The 19,855-nt window shown below is 43.3% G+C and overlaps 1 protein-coding gene across 1 annotated transcript; it reads left to right on the top strand.

The window, feature by feature from the left end:
* Positions 1-4,449: 4,449 nt before the first annotated feature.
* Positions 4,450-13,013, top strand: TAGAP (T cell activation RhoGTPase activating protein). The gene is made up of 10 exons (XM_053973355.1): positions 4,450-4,530; positions 4,961-5,045; positions 5,155-5,208; positions 5,762-5,828; positions 7,288-7,460; positions 8,505-8,666; positions 9,101-9,210; positions 9,889-10,084; positions 10,607-10,724; positions 10,898-13,013. The coding sequence occupies exons 2-10, from the start codon at positions 5,019-5,021 to the stop codon at positions 12,073-12,075; spliced, it is 2,085 nt and encodes a 694-aa protein (XP_053829330.1). The 5' UTR covers positions 4,450-4,530; positions 4,961-5,018; the 3' UTR covers positions 12,076-13,013.
* Positions 13,014-19,855: the final 6,842 nt, after the last annotated feature.

Below are 19,855 nucleotides of genomic sequence, written 5' to 3'. Positions count from 1 at the left end.
TCCTGGGGGAAGCACCCATGAAAGAATAAACAAACCATACTGCAAAGCAAATGCAACCGAAATGGTGTCATGGGAAGGGCATAGAATACAACCTGTGCTGTACTTATAGTGTTATTTTTGATTTGTAACTTTTTTCCATGCAATAGTAGCACAGTGTGTAGAAGGGTGGTGCAATCTAACCCACACTGCAATCTAATCTTGATATCTAATTTAGGATAGAAATCAGCTGAACAGAGCTGGAAAAAAATGACAGTGTGTTTCACTTTCCAAAGGCAGGTTTAGCATGAGCCCAGACTCTACCTGACTAAACCTGTAGGAGTTCAGCACCAGCTGGGTTGATGGTTCTTGTTCTGAATTGTCACAGGTAGGAAGTAGAGACTAGTCTGATGAAAGGTCTGTCTGACCTCTTTTCTGTGATCAAACCCCGAATCATGCCTATGCATCCCACAACACACTCTGGAGAGTGGTAGGAAATCAGAGCTGCCTTCAGAAGGCAGCTCATAAATGTGGCCTGTTTCCAGGAACCCACTTGCCGCCGTGTTCTTTGAGTTCATGGACAGATTGTACAGAGATTTCCCTTCCAAAAAACAACCAACCCAACAGCTTTCTGAGTTTGGCACAACTGCTTTCCTTATTTTGGTAAATGTTCCTATTGTTCCCTGGGGAGACTGCAGCTGTGGCAGTGAGGACAAAACTGGAATACAATCCCTTTTCCACATGGAGAGGCACAGATGAAGGCTCTTTCTGCTCTATATGGGCTTGAAAGGATCCCTGCTCCAGGCGCATTCTGCCGTACCCATCTCACAGCTATGCTCCTGCTGCCTCCTTGCTGGTATGATAATAGGGCAAAGGCGAGTTTCAGGATTCATTCATATACTCCCTCCTTCCTAAAAGCCATGGTGTCAAACATTTGCAAAAGTAATAGAAATAAACAAAAGTGAGCTGTGGCTGGGATTTTCCCATTTGTGGTTTGATAAGGAGAGAAGGAAACAGACAGCCTCCAGTCACCGCAGATTTATTCTTTATTTCTTTTTTTCACTGTCAACTCCTGACTTCTTTTTCATGCCAATTGATGTTGCTCTTTCATTGCTATGGTCTAGAGTCCCTCACATAGCCACAGTGTAAGTGTAAGAGAAGAAAAGAGGAGAAAATGCCTAGCTTGACTGGAGCTCACACAAAGGGGAAAATCACCATTTGGTCCATGTTTGCAGCAAGTGCTATATAAGCCCTCCCTCCAAACACTGGTTGGGCAGAGGGCTTGGGAGTAGACCACAAAAACAGCCATGGTCTGGGAGAAGAAAGGGGCTGGCTGAGACCAGAAGCAGAGGCATCAAACTGTTACCATGGCTTCTATAAGGAAAATGCTTCACATCTCAAGGGGCGAATATAGTCCTTAAGAGGACTGGATCCACCCAGGCTTGGCTGCTCTGCTCTGCAGGACCTCCCTGCTCCTGCTTTCTCTCCAGTGAATGTAAAATACTTCAGCAGAACTGAGGGAAGCATCCTGGTGTACAGCAGGAGAAGAGCTTCTATACAGGCTAGTCCTATAAAAGCCTTGGAAATCCACTGCGTCTCCCAAGCCCTGATCTTTGTGTAAACATCCAGTGTTTTTGAAGGACAGTGCATTCACTTAGTCAGGGATTGATTGGGAGAAACACATTGACTGCAAACAACTCCAGGTGTACCCAAGCCATCTGCCATCTGTTCTCCTTGTCCCAGGGCAGAGGCTGTGGTACAATAAACACACTGCTCTGATGCATCATGGTGTAAGATCTGTACCAAACTGAGGGAGGAGTGGACCATAGCAAATGTTTCAAGTCTGCAAAGCAGAACTGGGAGGTAGAGATGGAATCAGCCTCCTCAGGGAGAGAAGTTGTTCATATAAGGAAACTTGTAAATATCTCATGACAGGCCTTTTCTGTTAATATTCAGGGTGGAGACTGGTTTTGGGCCTTACATCTCTGTTACCTTTTCCATACTTTTCCATACTTTTCCATGGGGAAGCTGTGAAGTTGCTCTGGCAAGTAGGTGTGAGAGCAGCTCTTCTGACCCTGGAAGCCTGCACACAGCTCTGCGGTGTTTGGCAGTAATCAGCATGTGCTTACTTACTGCTTTTCACAAAACCAGCCAAGATTCCCTCTGTGTTGCCATGCTATTACTCTGCCAAACGATAGCATTTTAGGATGCCTGCCTACTTGTAATAAAATAGGCTGCTTTAAAGTAATTTTGGCATGATTTAAGTGTTTGTGATACACACCACAAAAGAGGCATTAAATAAAGAATGATATCAGGAGGGTAATAAAATCAAATTGTTTTTCACATGGGCAGGCAGGCCTATACACACACCTTCCACATACAACAGCCATTATATCCCCACAACTGTTAATGGATAAGAACTAATGGGATAGAGATACGGCAGTGTGTGCCAGTGGACAGTCTGGTGATGTGCTACCAATACACCATCCATTACCATATAATCTCCTGGGAAACTCAAAGCCCAGTGCCCTGTGTACAGCTGGTGCCAGAACTGTAATCTAAGCTTCTGGCCTGGCTAATCACCACCCATTAAACTCACATTTTCTTCACAAGTCACACATTTTCCAGATCAACCCCATGTCTTAATCATGAAGCAGACTTGAGCTCAGAAATACGTCTGTGCAGAGTGCTAGAAGTGAAGGCAAGGCAGAATTGAGCTGCATAGGTCCCTTCTGAGATACTTGACAGGTATGTTTGCATGTACATTTGACAGATGTAATGAGAAATAGATGTTTCTTGTTGAGGAATCTCACTGAAACTATCAGCAGTGGTGCTGCAGCTGCCAAGGAGCCTCAAAAGAAGTTCTCAGGAGAAAGTGATGTAGGAAGACAATATTTCTGCAAGCATGTGCAGCAGTCCATGGAATTTAGTTGGGAAATTACAAATGACATGGAACTGATAATTAACAAAAAATCAGCTGGAGCAGTGAGTAAAAGATCAGTGGTAAATGCACAGGGCTGCAGACTAATTGATTGAGATTGCTTTAAGTTTCAGCCCTAAACAAGTCACCAGACCAGCACCACTACAGGAGCATGGAAATGGTGGGCCTCAGGAGAACTTAAAAAGTGACCTACAGCAACTCCTCCCACAAAACCAGAGCAAGTCTCCATTTGCTTTTCTGGACAGATCTCTATCGAACCAAAAGTGAATTTTGTGCTTTGGATTTCTACCAGAGTCGAACAGAGATCACTTTTCTCTTTCCTTTCTGTTCTGCATGAAACAGGGTCAGTACTACACTAGCCAGGTCTGATGTGGTTACACAAAGAACAGCTTTGAAGGTGAATTCAGCAGCAGATGTAGCCATTACGTGCATCTGCAAAGCGCTGTGCTAAGACAGCCCCATTCACTGCACATGTGAAAAAGAGCATCCACGAGGGAAGCAGCAGAAAGGCCACAGTTTCATAAGTGTGCTTTCCACCTAAATCCACTACTGAAGAATTCCCAACCCTGACTCTCAGCCTTAACTCCTCCTTTTCACAAGATCAGCAGACTGGCACCCAGAACAAGGTTGTAATTTGCCTCAGTCACTAAATCAATAGAAATAATATCATATATTTAGCATCAAATCTTAATGAATTTTCATAAAGGCCTGGTAGAGTGAGAGTTGTATTCCTGATATGCCCAAGTTGGGGGGCAGTCAGCAACAGAATGATACAGGTCAAGCAGAGGTAGATTTTTCCTAGATTTTAAAAAATCTTTTCAGTTTAATCAAATTTTAATATGTACATACAAATGTATCTTGTTAAGATTTATTTTAAACAAGACTTTTAAATTACATATTATCATACATTACTAAATTACTACATAACACCACTTCGTCTATAGATGTCCAGTACCTAGATTCTCAAGAACTACTTAGTACTGACAAAATGTGTGTCTCTATCTGCTATCTGCTTATAGACAGTAAACTGTTGCAATTAGCTTTTAAAAAATTATAAAGAAACATTTCTCTGAATCTTGTCTACTCCACTGCCTCGTTGTTTTCACTGTTCTTAGTATAACTTGATCTGGCAGAGTGTTTTTAAACTGCCAAAGCTAATGTCTCTGAGCAGTCAAAGGACAGACTGTACCCACTGCCCTTTAATGGTAAAGAGAAGCTGCCCACAATGCAGCCCCCTCTGCACATAGCACTTCATGCTGGTGATGATAGCTGGAACCTTTACCTGGCAAATGTCTCATCTTTTCCATCCATAACAGCTACCAGAATTTCTTTTTTTTCTTTAAGGGGGGGAAAACCCAAAAAAAAAAAATCTCCTCTAAAAGGAAAGAGGAAACCAGAAATTTGGTAGTGTCTTGGTCCTGCCCCATGATGCTTCTTCCTGCCTGTGAATTTCCACCTGCCCCTTCTGCATATATAAGGCAGCACACGTGGTATACACTGTTTAGTCGCCTTCCTCTGTCCAAAGGATTAGTAGCAGTGGGGAGTGATGCTATTTCTCCTTTCCTCTGCAGTTCACGGGAGGTGAAGGAGCTCTGGCTGGACTCACTTCTTGGGTAAGTACTGTCTTTGAAAAAAATCTGTGGCATCGTGGTTGAAATCAGTGGAGAGCTTCAGATGCAGCTGCACAGAGATGTACAAAAAATATACATGGGGGAGAGGTGCACCCACTGCTAAGCATTGCTCATGGGCAGAGCTGACTGAGCTGCTCAGCCTCGGGTGTGCAGATTAATGACCATACATAGCTGTCACCACTTGCTCACTTTTTGCATGGATTAAAAATGGAAAGCTGCTTTTATTTTGTTTTAAGCAGGAGGCAGATAGGACAGCAGGGCTGAATGCCCTTCCAGAGAGGGCTTAATAGTTTACTTGTGTGGGAGATCTTGCTTGTTCAGGATCACACATACTAGATTGGCTTGTGGAGGAGAAAGCCAAGAAAGGTGCAGTTTTACAAGAGTCTTTGTCCATTCCCTGTTCAACAAACAGGCAAACAAAAGGACTGAAGGAAAACAGACTGTCCAGAGCTCCTCCAATCAAACTCCTAATGAAAGTGTTGAGCAGCTGTAATACTGTGAGTATCTTAATTATTTCAGCTCTGTCAACATAGTGACTTTGAAAAGCTCTGATTTCCAAACCATAGGATTCAGTTACTCACACAGTGTCTTTGTTTTCTTGCCTAGTCAAAGACACTAAATGCTGGAAACATGGAGAGTCTGATTGAGTGCCAGACAGAGGTAAGCAGCCCTTACATTTTCCTGGATCCTTTTTGGGTACTGGTGTGAGATACCTTAGCAAAGTAGGGGTGACTCCTCCAGTAGCTGCCGGCTACTGCTCACTCAGGAGTGGGCAGAGCTCTTCAAAGGCAGCTCTGTGCCGCAATGAGCAGAGGGAGCAAGGCATTGCTGTGGGCAGTCCGTGCATTCCCCTGGCTCACCAGGAGCTTTGCTCAGGGATCTTGAAGGCTTCAAAGCCATCAAGGCTCCCCAGAGGAGTTTGGGAGGAAATTTCCAGTGCCGGGGAGGACTGGAGAAGGAGGCTTCTCTGGATCAAAAGCACAGCTTGAAAGAGCGCAGGGTTGTGACCTGCCGGCATGACTCGGGTGTCTGGCTGCAGATTTACCACAGACTCCTTTACCAGGGTCAGTTCTGGGCCAAGGCGCCTCTTTAGCAGGTGTTGGGTTTGTCTGGTTATTCCCCAGAGTCTCCCCAGATTTCTGAGGAGCTGCAGCAACTTGCTGGTGGTTCTCACTACTGTGGCAGCTCTGTAACGCTAACATGCTTTTTGCAGATTGATGCCAAGAAATGTCCCCTGTCAGTCCCAGCAGAAACTGAAGACAGACTTTGCCTCTCAAACGGTGAGTTTCAAAAACAAACTGAGCAACTGCCTTCTTATATAATGCTTGCAAGCAGACACTTGTGCAAAACCACATGAAACTGCCTGTTCCCCTTCCTGGAGAGCAAGCCACAGTTCCCATCCAGGAGAGGGCTTCAGCCCTGGAGAAACACTCATTTGCAAGTTACTTCTTTCCTATATGCTCAGTGGTAGAGGTGACAATGCTGAGTGCCAGAGGTCTTGTATTCCCGTTCCCTGGTCCTCAGAGCCAGGTTTCATTGTGTTCCCTGGTAGCAATGGGAAGTAAATGTGTTTCTTTCTCACTCAAGCATTGCCTTTGAGGTGTGGCACTGCAAGTGAATACTGAGTACTGTACCAGATGTTGCACACCAGAGCAAATAAACCCTCTTGGCAGCAGCACCAGCACTTGTTTTTTCTCACCATGCAAAACCTCAGCAGCTGTAAACAAGCCAGAGCAGATCATTAATAGAGCAGGGTCAGATTTGGAGCAGACAATCATATCAGTCCAGTTTTCAGGAGTATCAGAAGCTAATATTTTATATTAATGTTAAGTGACTTCCTCAATTTTTTTTAACTCCTACTTACCAAGAGCTTATGCTAAGTCACAAAGAGAGGTCCTGAGAATTTTTTATCTGGGTAAGACAACTTCATTTTGGAGTAGAAGGCATGACATTTATTGCAAATTTGCAGAAGGCAAATCCTTTAGAAATCTTTCTCACAAAAGGTTCCTTCTCTCACTGTTTGTGAAAGGGGAAAAAAAGGCACAACCTTTTCCAGCACAACTATCCTCTGCAAATTCCAGGCCCTCCTCTTTATGAAAGAGATGCAAAACCCGTGCTAAGATATTTCTAACCATGAAGCCAGTGAGTGCTGACTCTGATGCTCCCATCCTCTGGAGCAGGTGTCATGTTCCACTGGCTGCAGGGCAAGCACTAGCTCTAGGAGCATTGTTATTAGAGCTGGCTCCAGAGCTGGCAGAGCTGGAGCCATATGTTTTCATTTCAGGCTGTGAAAGAAGTCAGAAAGTAGGAGCCTGTACTTCTACTCTTCCTGTAAGGCTGGGGCACAACCAGACCATGGAGTGAAAATTGTTATCATTGCCAGCTGCCCAAGGGGTATATCTGCCTCAGAGTTATCAGGGAAACTATTGCAAAATCAAAAATCTCTATAAATGTCATTATTTCTGTGCCTTGTATGTTCCCAATCTCTAAGAAGAAACCGTGATTACAATGCAAAAAACGCCCAACCCAAAACAGGAAAGGTGGTGGCCTTAGGGGTGTGGCCACAGTTTCACAGTTTAGGCAGTTGTTTCCCTAGTAACCACTTAGTTGTCTCTCAGTTTCTCCCAGTTTGGTTTGTTTCAACATACATCTCTGCACTGCACACAGATGAAAGACCACAGAGTGCTCTGTTGGTTTTTTTAATTTTAAATTGATCTTTTGTTTCCCTTTTACTTGCAGCAGATGGAACAAAGAAAATAAAGAAGGTGATATCGCAGTCATTTACTCTGAGAAAAAGCCTTACCAAAAGAAATTCCTCAGGACAGCTAGACTTGGGTGCCAAAATCACTCTGTTTGGCCATCCTCTGGCACTTATCTGTGGGGAAGATGACACACTGCCCCAGCCAGTCCAGGTAAGGAGGTACCGTTGCAGTGGTAGTGTTTACAAAGGCCTGGAGTGTCAGGACAAGGGGGAAATGGCTTCAAACTGATAGAGAGCAGGGTTAGATTGGACATTGGGAAGAAATTCTTGGCTGTGAGGGTAATGAGGTCACCCAGAGAAGCTGTGGCTGCCCCATCCCTAGAAGCATTCCAGGCCAGGTTGGATGGGACTTGGAGCAACTGGGTCTAATAAAAGGTGTCCCTGCCTATGGCAGGGGCGTGGAATGAGATGATCTTTAAGGCCCCTTTCAGCCCAAACCATTCTGTGATACCTCTGACTTAAGTGTGAGGCAGGATACCCAGTACTTCTGCTGCATCATCCTGGAGATGATTCTGGTGTTTCCCAACACACACGCCCCTGATAAGCTCAGGGCCTATCCCAGATGTAGAAAGAGTCAGGTCTGAGGGTTTTGTCCAGCTCACCCAACTTTCACTGGAAGTAACTTGGAGTGTAGAGAACCCAGGACCAGGAATGAAAGATCTGCTTCTTAATATAATCATCTGTGATTTTAAATAAGTAATTTAAATAAATCTTTCAGCAGCATAAACTTCCAAGGATTTCTGTATTTCCATGAAAAACAAGTGTTCAGCTATGGACTGTCACAAAAAAATACCTAAACAATAACTCCTGAATAAAAATGGTCTTGTAACAGTTCTTCCACTGAATTGGCTTTCCCAATAGACATGCATTTGTCTCTACTAAGTAATATTTGCCTGGAGAAGAGGGGATGTGAACTAAGATGTAAGCCATCCCTTGCTTCCTCCTAGAAGTAAGCAAGGATGACTCCACTGAAGTTAATGGAATTTATCAGTTCAAAAAGAAGGTGGATTAAGGGAAAAATCAAGAATACTTCCCATGTAATGTACTTGGAGCAAGAACTAGATACTGAACTAATCAGAGTACAGTGTACCTCCAGACAATTTTTCTTCTATTTCTAAAGAAATGTTCACCTGCTAACTTCCTTCATCCAAGTAACCATTCTTCCTTTCCTGTCTGACTTTTTTTTTCCCTGCAGGATCTCCTAGCCATATTGTATATGAAAGGACCTTCTACTGAGGGGATATTCAGAAAAACTGCCAATGAGAAAGCACGAAAGGAGTTGAAGGAGGACCTAAACAAAGGCGGGAATGTTGATCTGAAAAGCAAGTCTGTGCACCTGCTGGCAGTGGTTTTGAAGGTAATTCTGAGCTACACTGGTGGGAGGACATTGCTAATATGCACAGGCCCAATCCAGTGCTCTGAGCTGATCTAGGTGGGACTTGGCTAAAGCCAGAACTAAGTCAGACTGAATTCTTCAAGCTTAGGAAAGTTTGGCTTTTTCCACCTGATTGTCAGTCCTACTTGTTGGGCTGCTGATTTCCTGATCACTTTGTCCTCTTGCTCAGCATTCTCCTGGGGAGCAATAATGACATTTGTGACTGAAGAAAAAGCAATTGAAAGCTGGATCCTCTTACTACACAAGTGCAAGTGCACTTGTGCATTGCACTTGTGCACTAATGATGGTCAGGGAGCTCAAGTCAACTTGGCTCTTAGAGAGCCCAGGTGACAGTAATATTCTCTCTGTGCTCAGGGATAGTGTCAAAACTTCACCTAAATCTCTTGGCCTTGCAGGACTTTCTCAGAAATATTCCCTCCAAACTCCTATCAGCTGACCTCTATGAGAAATGGATGCAAGCTCTAGAGAAGCCCAGCAAGGAAGAAAAAATTGAAGAATTGAAAGAGTAAGTTTTTCAACCAGGAAATTTTGCAACCAGTGCCAATGTAATGGAACAGCTGGTAGAGACCAACAGTGTCTTTCAAAATCAAGAGTCTCATTTAAAAGCCTGCCATTTGTATCAGCTTGCTATTGCTCCATGGGGTTTGGTTTAAAGGGCTCCAGCAGCAGCACTTCCTGAAGTTACTTCAGACTGCTTTATGAAACCATGAATGCAGGAACAGGGCAGAGGCTGCAGTGCCTCAGCTAACATGGTCACGGTGCTGTGGGACAGGCACTGACACGGAGCCTTCACATGTGCTGGGGGTGAGGTCAGGCACATGGAGATCACACCGTGTTTTGCTCTTCAGGAACAGTAGGTGTGGGGGCTGACTGGGAGTGCTTTGAAAGCCCCACAGCACAACCACAGGCATTGGGAAGCCTCCAGTGAAATCTCCTGATGTCACCTCATCTATTCCAGGACATGGGATTCTGCAATGCTGCCTTTCCATCAAGACCTTGTAATTCAAGGTCTCATAATTAACCACACACTCAGCTGCAGATGAGGATTTCTGAGAGATACAGAGAGCACACACATGCCCTTTTCTGGAGGAAGCAGTGTCACTCTAATTGAGATTTGCTCAAATCAAGAAGCAGAGGTCACTGCACCATCAACTAACGTGACGTTTTGTTTGTGTTCACACAGGGTGGCTGACAAGCTGCCGAGACCAAACCTCGTTTTGCTCAAGCTCTTGCTCTCTCTGCTCCACCACATCAGCCAAAATGCCGAGACCAACAGGATGGACTCCAGCAACCTGGCCATCTGCATTGGCCCAAATATGCTGAGCCCAGGGACGGACAGCGCGCTCCCGCTGGAAGTGGAGAAGGAGATGAATGACAAGGTGCGCTGAACTCACCGAGCAGCCGCTCCCTCTGGGGCAATTGAGAGCCATCCATAGGGATCCATCCCACTGCCATTGCAGCAGCTGAACAGAACAGCACCCCTGGACCTTGGGGGTGCCCCTCAGCTCAGGTGTCCCTCAGCCTGTGATGGGATGGGCCAGGCTGCCCCTCATCTCGCCTCCTCTGAGCAAAAGCAGCAGCTGCCCTGCAGCCCCTTAAGTCACAGCTCCTGCAGACTTTGCATGTGGAGGGCAGGGGGCACCCGTGGCCATTGTCACCTCTGGGCCCTCAGGCAGCGAGGCCAAAGCTGTGGCTGCTGGTGTTTTGTCTGTATTGGGGCAGATCCATTTGTCTGCAGCATCAGGCCTTATCCCCCATGGTGGACTCACCCTTGGACTTTAAGCCAGGATTTTGGCAGGAGCCACCCTGCTCTGTGTTGTCCTTCCTACAAAGATAGAAGGCAGGGTGAGGAAAGGATCTTCAATATGTCTTGACTGAAATGGGCTGTTTTCTGTGTGCAGGTGACAGTGTTGGTGGAGTTCCTCATAAACAATTGCTTGGAAATATTTGAGGAGGACATTGCCTTCCCTGCCTGTGCCTTGGCTGAGGAGTCACCAGAGCACACAGACAGCTCCACAGGTATGAGAATGGACTGGGGCTGCTGGGCCAAATTATTGAATTTGATATGTGAATATATCTGTGGAAACACAAAGGATTCAAGATTGTTGAAGCCCTCTTCTGAACTCTCTCTGTGTAATTCTCTTTTATCCTCAGCTAGTCATTGAAAACTAATGTCTGCTTTCTCCCCACAGAACAACTCTGTGCAGCTCATCAGAATGACTCCGCCTATGACAGCCCAGATCCTGAAGCAGAAGGCAGCCCCTGTACCTCTGAAATGGAGCAGGCCAAACGGAGGAGCGCTACTGTGAGCAGAAAGTGTCCAACAAATATCTCTGCCCCTTCCCTGACTAATTTCAGAAATGAAATCAGCACAATGGACAGGAGGTACTCAGAGTCAGACCTGTCCTTCCAGAACTGCCTTGATGACACAATAAGGAAACAAAGGCTAAACAAAAGTGAGGACAATTTTCCAGTTCAGCAGAAACTGCTATGGATGGAGGCACTGGAGGAACGTCTTGCAGGCTTACCTTCACAATTATCAACTGACTCTCTACCCAAAACATCCTCCAGTTGCTCCCTGGAGAGCTCTGATGGCTCAGTTTTCACCAGCTCCCCAGTCATTTCGCCCTCCAGTCCCAAAAAAACCTTTTTAAATAGGCCTCAGTCCTTTTCCACCAAGGCCACTGAAGACTGCAGTACACCTAGCAGAGAGATCAAAAAACATTCCATGTCATTCTCTTTTGCAAACCGCAGGAAAACACTAATAAAAACCCAGAGTTGGGGGCCTGGAAAACCCATGTTTTTTCAGAGGGACAGTTTCACAAAGAAAGAAGATCAGTTCTCCTGTAGAATTGTCCAGGAGGGCAGCTGTAATGATGACAAACTATTGCCTGTGGAACATCAGCAAAGGCTCCGTCTCAGGTCAGCTGATGAAGTGTTCAGAGAGGTAGACCAGAGAAACCCTAGAAGACCACCCTCTTATGAAGAGGCTGTTAAAAACTGCCTGGCCACTAAAGTTCCTTCCCAAAATATCACGGTTCAGACTCTGAGATTAGCAGCGTCAAACCAGGATGTTTTGCTGCCTGATCCATGCAGCCGCAGTGCACAGGACACAGCATATATGGATCTGAGCGATCTACACAGTGCCAGAGTTTCTGCAACAAAGGATTCTGACATGGAAACTGAAACCTTCAGCATCACTGTGGGAGTAAACTCCCGTGTGAATTTACCCGTGACCCCCGGAGTCTACCGGATGAGAGCCATGTCTGAGTCCTATCAAAAGAACAAACTTGAATATGTGGCTCAGAGGTGCAGCCAGCCGGTTTTTGAGGTAGAGCAGATCCAGTATGCTAAGGAGTCCTATGTTTAAAAAGCCTGTCCTTCCTTTTTGCACTGTACAAAGTAAATATTGTAAAAATAGACATCTTGCTAATTGTTTGTAGGATTTTACTTTCAAGAGACAAAGAATAAGCTAGTTCTGCATGAACTTTTTTTCCTGAAGTGTCAGTAAGCTTGACATGTCACATCCTTTCACCACAAGAGTTGTTGCTGGTGAAGACCTGTGTATCATATAAAAATGTAAGTTAGTATGCTGTACATAACCTGTTGTATGGGAAGAGTAGTTAGCAGATGATAAACAGTGTTGTATTTGTTTTCCTCAAATGACAATTACAAGGTTGGCAGGTCCAAAACCTGTCTCACCTTCTTTTTGTTTTCTGTATGGTCACAGACTCTGTACCATTTTTTCATGTGTGTATGTGTGCCAGGCTGATGCAGTGCTTTGCTGATTTTCTGCATTAAATGTGGGCTGGCAGTTACATTAATGGGGGAAGAGCTATTCTGTCATATAGGCCATTTCAGCACTCTTCCATAAACCCTCTGTACCTGCTGCCATTCCATCTTCCTGCTTGCTGGTGATAAGAATGATCTGACCACTAAGCAGCATAGTGTTGTACACTATGGGGTTAGAGCCCTATGTGGTCATTATGGTAATGTATGAAGTAACCCTCATGTGTCCTGAGGTGCTTTTAGACTAATTAAACTGGACAGGCAAAGAAAGGAAAAGCAAGCAAGAAAGAAAACAAGAAAGAAAAAAACTAACAAAAACTCCTACAAAGAAATATTCTGGATTCCAGCTTTAAATAGTTATAGTTAATTGAAAAAAGAAGTCAAAAAAGAAAATACTGGGTGTTGTCCTTATAAACTTGTAAAAATGACTGGAAGTGCAATGTTCTTTTATGGGTCAGCATAGCCTTAAACCAGAAGCAGGGAGACATTTTTCTCCTGTGTAACTTCACTACAATAAAACATTTTTCTGCATGAATGCTTAAGTGTCCATTGTCTGATTGTAAAATATCCAGGCCCTATGTGTACTATACCTACTTTTCTACAGGTACTGCAGGTCTGCTTGAATGATGTAGCATAGCTGAGTAGCAGGAAGCAAAGTAAACGACCAGCAGTATCACTGCTATTGTTGTAACATGCTGCAGGCTACAAATCCCTCTCTGTCAGGGAAACAACTTATACTACCATGTAACAGCAGCTAAGCTGCAAAGAGGTGATGCTGCTCCAAAAGTGAAACACATTAAAAATGGCATGCCATCTTCTCAGAAAGTATGTTTTTCAGGTGTAGGTATTCCCAGGGCACAGAGAAAAGGGAAGGTGAGTGCCTGACCTGACAGAAGAAATGATGAGAAGGACCATATTGGTAGGCTGCAACTAGAGAAAACATCACTTCTCTTGGCCACCCAAACAGTGACACTCTGCTTCCAAGCAAGCTGAATGAGAGGGCTCTGATGCAAAAGTTGTTTACCTTTTTCTAGAATCTGCATCTTCTGGGTCACAGAACCAGTGAGGCTTGAGATCCTCCAAGCAGGGTCAGATAAAACAGATTGCCCAGGATTGTGTCCAGACAGTTTTTTAATATTTCCACAGATGGAGGCTCTGCAATATCTCTGGGCAATCTATTTCTGTGTTTGACCAGACTCACACAGAAAAAGCGTCTCCTTGTATTTCAATTTGTGCCTATTGCCTCTTGTTAAGTGGAATTCTATTTCTCTTGTAAAAAACACAGGCGTCTTATCCACGTGGCACAACAAGTATGAAGAGATTGTCCGTGTCCAGTGAAAGGGCTCAGAAGCCACAAAACAGAAAACACAAACCTTGAAATGTAATGAAAACCCAATACAGCTCCTTCTTTGTTAAGTGACTCATTTTTTGACTGTGAAAAGACTAAGTCTCCCAGGAAGATTCCTGCTCTGTAACCACACCAGAAAACCCAGAGTGAATAAGCACAGTCACTTCACCAGAGATGAAGAAAGTCTCTCTTTTGGTCTAAGGTGTCCTAAGGCATATACGACAATCCCACTCAGAAAGCTTACCTCAGCTTAAATATTCAGTACAGATGAGTCTAAATCTTCCAGCTCCTGGGTAAGAAAGACCATTTGGAAAAGATCACCTTCAATTGGTGGAGGAAAAAGAAGAGAGAGAAGCTCTACAAATTGTTAACAAAAAAGGGCTAAGGTGAAGGAGTTGTACAGAAGAGTGGCCTAGTCCCCCTCATCCTGCTTTTGCATTTCTTGAAGTCCAGGAAACACCATGATTAAAGAAAATCTGAGTGCAAACAGACCCTAAAAGATATTTACCTCCTCACTGACAGATAACTTTTTACTTCCTTCATCCCTTCAGACTTGGCTGTTTAGTCAGCATTATTTTCATGTAATGTCTCTCCATAGAAGTGATTTTTCTTCTGCACAGGCAGATAAGAGACCTCAAAAGACTAGAATGACACAGGAAGTAGAGAACTTTGCTTTAGCACTTGCTTATTTGCCTTTGGCTCAGAAAACCATTTCATCATGCTACCAGTCCACCCTACCTCATCCTAAGATCCAGACCAACTACCCTGGACTCCAAGAGTAAGGTCTTCTAACTCATATATCCAACAAATGGATTATCTGTTTTACAAATGCTGTACCAAATCTGCCTTTGTCTCCTCAGCCAGAAAGATCAAACACTCATTTACAATTGGGTCAAATGGAGATGGATTTTGGTAGAAGAGTTGAATGATGACAGTCAGCCTCCCTCTCTTCACAAGTTTCTCCATCATCAGTATTGCAGCACTTGCTTCACACACAGAATTTTCTAATTAAATTTCATGAAGACATTCCAAACATTAATTTAGAGGTAGGACTGGAAGAGGGAAAAAACCAATATTAAAACAGAAAATCCAAGCCATTGCCTTGTAAGACAATGCTGGAATTAAGGCTGGTGGTGCAGCTTGAATTCAGTCCCATATGTTTGCACCCTGCTGTTGTGTTCAAACACATGGTGCACTCTATTCTTCCCCACAGGATGCACCTGCACTGGTAAGGAATAAAGGTTGTGCAGCAAAGGAGAAAATTTTAATTCTGGCTTTCTCCAGTACTGTTTGCCTAGCAAGCATCCACATTTTGGACATACAACTTGTCTCATTTGCTAGGATTTGAAAGAACAAACAGAAGAACAAAGGAGTTCCTTAAAGAGTACCTCCTTCCATGTTGTGCACCAGGAAGTTGCAAACCTGCTCCCTGCCACTTGAATTAGGATGGCAACTTACAGAAAAGGGATGGTGGTATCAACTCTATGTCCAAACGTCAATGAAGATTGAGAGAAACATCATGCCTGCAGATTGTTATACATACAGACTGTAGGCATTCAAACATTCAGATGCAGACTGCAGATGTAGACACATACATTTATTTATCTGTATGCAAGGCTTATATTTATGTAAGCTTGTGCTTCATCTTCTGCACAGTCTGCAGAGAATGAGGCATAGGCTCTCTGTGTCTCATTTCTCTGGGTTCCTGGGACTGAATTGAGTGCAGGTAGAATACAGCTGTCTGAAATAAGGTGTCCCTTCAAGCCATTTGCATATCTTAGGACCATAGGAATCTCCTAAGACATCAAAAGTGGATACAATTCCAGATACTTAGGTTGTAAAATCCTGTCCCAAAGTCTTCTCTGTCTGTGATGTAAGCTTAGACTCCCACCTCACACATGCATGATACATTTAGATACCTTGAATGTAGGTCTCTATAATCTAGGGCTGACATTTTTACTGCCTCCAGAGAAACAGTAACATTTTGGATTTTAGGCACCATCTATGCCTTTGAAAGAAGCTTTCTTGAGCTTAGGCTCTCATGCTTACCCCCCACCCCAGAGTTTGATGCTTTCTGCTCCATCCCACCATAGAAAACTCTGACTCAGACTCTTCTCCATCCCTACCCTTTATCTCTGCCTCATTTTCATTGCCTCGCCATTCCCAGCCTTCATTCCTGACCTCATTCAGTTATTTCTCATTTAATTGAATAAGCCCCAACCTTTGACTTGCGCTCAAAGTCCCAATTTAATTTCCCTTCCATCCCTTGACCCACTTCTCTCAGTTAGCCAGTTTCAGTTTACCCCTTCCAATTCTTCCACATTTTCCCATCTTACCTGCACTGGTTGTTATTGCAATAAGCCCCATCAAAACTCATCTAGCCTTAGTCCCACCCACATGCTCTGCCTTGTTTTAGTCTCTGTAAATACAAAGAATCAGAATGAGAGAAGGAAAATCCCAGGAAGCTACAAGGAAAAAAAAAAAAAAAAAAACCAACAGAATTCATAAAGTCCAGTGATGACCTCAATTCACAGCTGTAACAATGGAAAGCCTCAGGATGAACCTTCCATGGCCAGAGGTCCTTCAATTTTTGGGATTTCAGCAAGCAGTCTGCACATTTCTTGTGTGGAAATACAAGCTTTAAGCTATGATGGAAGGACATTTGGAACTAGGTTAAGGTGAAATAATGAGTCAAAATAAGCCATTGCCCCTGTGCTTCATGAAACCAATGCACCAAGTATGATGTAAGGGGTATTTTCAGTAATTTGCTTATGTTGTCTGAGAGTGGGCATTGTCAGTAATTTTTTTTTCTGCCTCTGCAAGCAAGGTCTTGGGAGAGAAGCTTTCTCATCTGTCTGACCTCTTCTCAAAGCTATTATCTGAAGGGCACTTATTTCTGGGAACTGTGAAAACTAAAGAGATAATGAATTCACACCTGAGGAAGAACAACTTCTATCTACTTAGCAATGATGCACAAGAGAATTGTTACTGCCATGGTCACTTTCTGTAATAGCTGCCTTAACATAACCCAAGAACCAGTGGTTCTGTTCTGGACACAGTCACAGAACAGCGCCACTGCTCTATGTAAGATCTTTCTTCTGTATCTTCCTCCCATGATTACTACCTGTGTACTCTAGGCACAAGATGCTACACTGATGTAATGTTTGCTGGTACAAACCCATGGCAAAAATATTAGTGGACAGAATTACATCAGCCTTGTTGCTCACACTTTGTATTTCATATTTACCTCTTTACAACATGAACAGCTGGGTTTTCCTTTTGTGTGTATGCATTTGGCTCTTCAGAGTTCCTTATACTGTATCCAGTTTGATGAAATAGAATTTGAAATCTTCTTCTTTGGACATCATGTAACTGGTGGACAAGACTGCATACCCTGCATTGACAGGTATTATTAGGGAATGTAGAGCATCCTGTTGGTCACCCAGAACTCTGTTGCTTTTGAAACTGAAACACTCTGTAGGATGTGACTGTGGTCCCAAATTCTGACACTTATAATAAAGCCAAGAACTTTGGAGTTTGGTTGTGGGGTTTTTTTGGGTTTTTTGTTTTGTTTTGTTTGGTTTTTTTTTTTGGTTTTTTTTTTTTTTTTTGTTCTTTTTTTTTTTTTTTTTTTTTTTTTTTTTTTTTTTTTTTTTGTAATGGGATTGTATCTCTTCAGCCTTTTGCTTAGAACTAGATCTCTAATTTCTTCTAACACTAAAGCCAAAACAGACAGTTTGGGGATTCTGCTTGGGTTATGTATACTTTAATGTTAAAAAGCTAATACTGATGTTAAAAGCTAATAATAAAATTACTGCTTCGTAGCTCAGTTCCATATTGTCAGAAGTTCCACACAAACAGTTTCTGTGTATGGCTCCTCTTGTAATATTGCTATCAAATGTCTCCAATTACAACATGAAGAAGTATTGCAGCTGATAAAAACCCCATCTGTGTTGCTTTTTATCTGGGAATAGGAGTTCTTATTTCTGTACTGACTGTTCTGGTTTTGGTGCTGATACAGGAGACCAGGTATTTTGCTGCAGCAGCACACCAGGTTATTCCCAAGTTGTCTCATTCCTTGCCCATAAACTGCAAGTGACAATTTCAGCTTCCCATTGTACCCAGGCAGGTCTCTTAACCTGAGAAGAGAATATTACTTTTTACTACAGTGAGGCTACTTGGCTATCACAGGGGTGAACTCTGAACAAATAAGAACATGATGCTACTCTGGCAGCATGTGGCAGACCACAGTTAGTGTGACTATTGTGCGTTTCCAGAAGGACAATTTCTGACTACAGGAAAAGGAAACACTCCTTGGGTAGGCGTTCTGGTTACATTTTTCTCTGAATTTTGTTAGCAGTCAGTCTTTATCACATGTGTCATCAGAACAGAGTGAAAACTTCAGAGTATCTTCTGAAAGTTAAAAATTCAGAAGAGGGAGCAATTTTAAAATAAAAAGTCTGACAATGATAGAGAAAAAGATCCATGGAAAAAGGGCAACCACTTTTGGAGAAGTGACGTAAACCTCATGTGGACAGCTGACTATCATGTAGGTAACTGTCTGCAAATCTCTGTGGATGCTAGGTAAAAAAATTGTTTTTCTGCCTTTCTTTTATTCAGAAATGCTAATTATCTAATATTTTTCCTATAAATACATTGCTTTTATTGTTTTAATAATTCTTTACCATTCACTGTGATAAATACATCAATCTCACTTCTGAGTGAAACCCATTCCAAGTTCTACCTGTTCTTTTACAAAGGGAGAGGAAAACATTATTTTCTGTTTCTAACCTGAGGTGGCAGCATCTGAACAAACAGTTCACAAATTCTAAACACGGCTGACTCCGTTGAGCTCTGCTTCCTCTTCTAGGTAATAATTTGGAAAGGTTTCTATGAAGGGTTTCACACTTTCTAAACAAAACCTACTCTTCAGCCAAGTCTATTTACAGAACTGCTCCAACGGCTGCTCAAAGCTCTTCCTTCCTACAGCCCACAAACCTCCCACCAACTTCCCTGACAAATGCAACAGTTCATGTTCAAGCCCTGCAACTTCAGTATCCCACAGGTTATGCTGAAAATTATAAAACTGTATTTAAAAAAAAAAAATTAAAGCCAAATCCAATCAGTTTCCAAGTCAGGTGATCAGAGAAGATGGTCTTACAACACAGATTAGGGATTTTTCTGTTTTCCCACATGCTTGTTGCACAGTCTTGGGCCATGCAATTCTTTCTCCATCATAAAGATTTAGAAAGTGCACCTGTGCAGCTGTGCCTGTGATTCACCTACCAGATTTCTTCAGCACAACTGGTGACCAGGTGAGAAAGCAACCACAGTATCATTCAACAACTTTGCAGGGCTGTACTCTGAGGAGTACACAATGTTACACAATACAATACAGAGATGCACACCCATCTTGTGAGCTACAGACACCAGAAGACATGGCATTTGAGAAGTCCTTGGGTGTGAGAAAGGGCAGAGCAGCCACTAGTTCTCCATAAGTCATCAGGAGGATGATTTTGAGATAAATACCAGAGACTTGTAGTTAGGATGTTCACCATCTGGGTCTGCTTTTTCCAAAAGGCCTCCTACCCAGTGTAGTTTTTGGACTGTGCATTTTATCTCATATTAAGCATGGGTGATACTGATCTGCCTCCCAGAGATGTTATAAAGGGCAACTTATATCAAGATGGAAAAGCACCAAGACTACAGTGAAGGAGCGACAGAAGCAGATCTGTCTTGTTTCTTACTCTGCAAGTTTAGTGCAGTTGAACAATTGCCCTCAATACAGGGAGATGCAAAAGAAGGCAGAGCTTCCTGTGGCAAAAAGATGGAGTGAGAGAGCCCTGTTCAAGGCAGGGGGAGGTAAGAAGGGGCTGGAGCAGGATAGCAGCACACAGTCTATTGAGCTTAAATAGGAAGGTCACCAACAATTGATTTTCCATTTGATAGTCTAGTGAATGATAGTTTAAAATTCAGTGTGCTCCACTCTCTAAGGTGCTTTATCACTCTTTCA

This window comes from Vidua macroura, chromosome 3, assembly GCF_024509145.1.
Source record: "Vidua macroura isolate BioBank_ID:100142 chromosome 3, ASM2450914v1, whole genome shotgun sequence".
In the NCBI taxonomy this organism is placed as follows: domain Eukaryota; kingdom Metazoa; phylum Chordata; class Aves; order Passeriformes; family Viduidae; genus Vidua; species Vidua macroura.
Note: the sequence above shows the minus strand (reverse complement) of the source record. Positions and strands in the feature narration are given on the sequence as shown.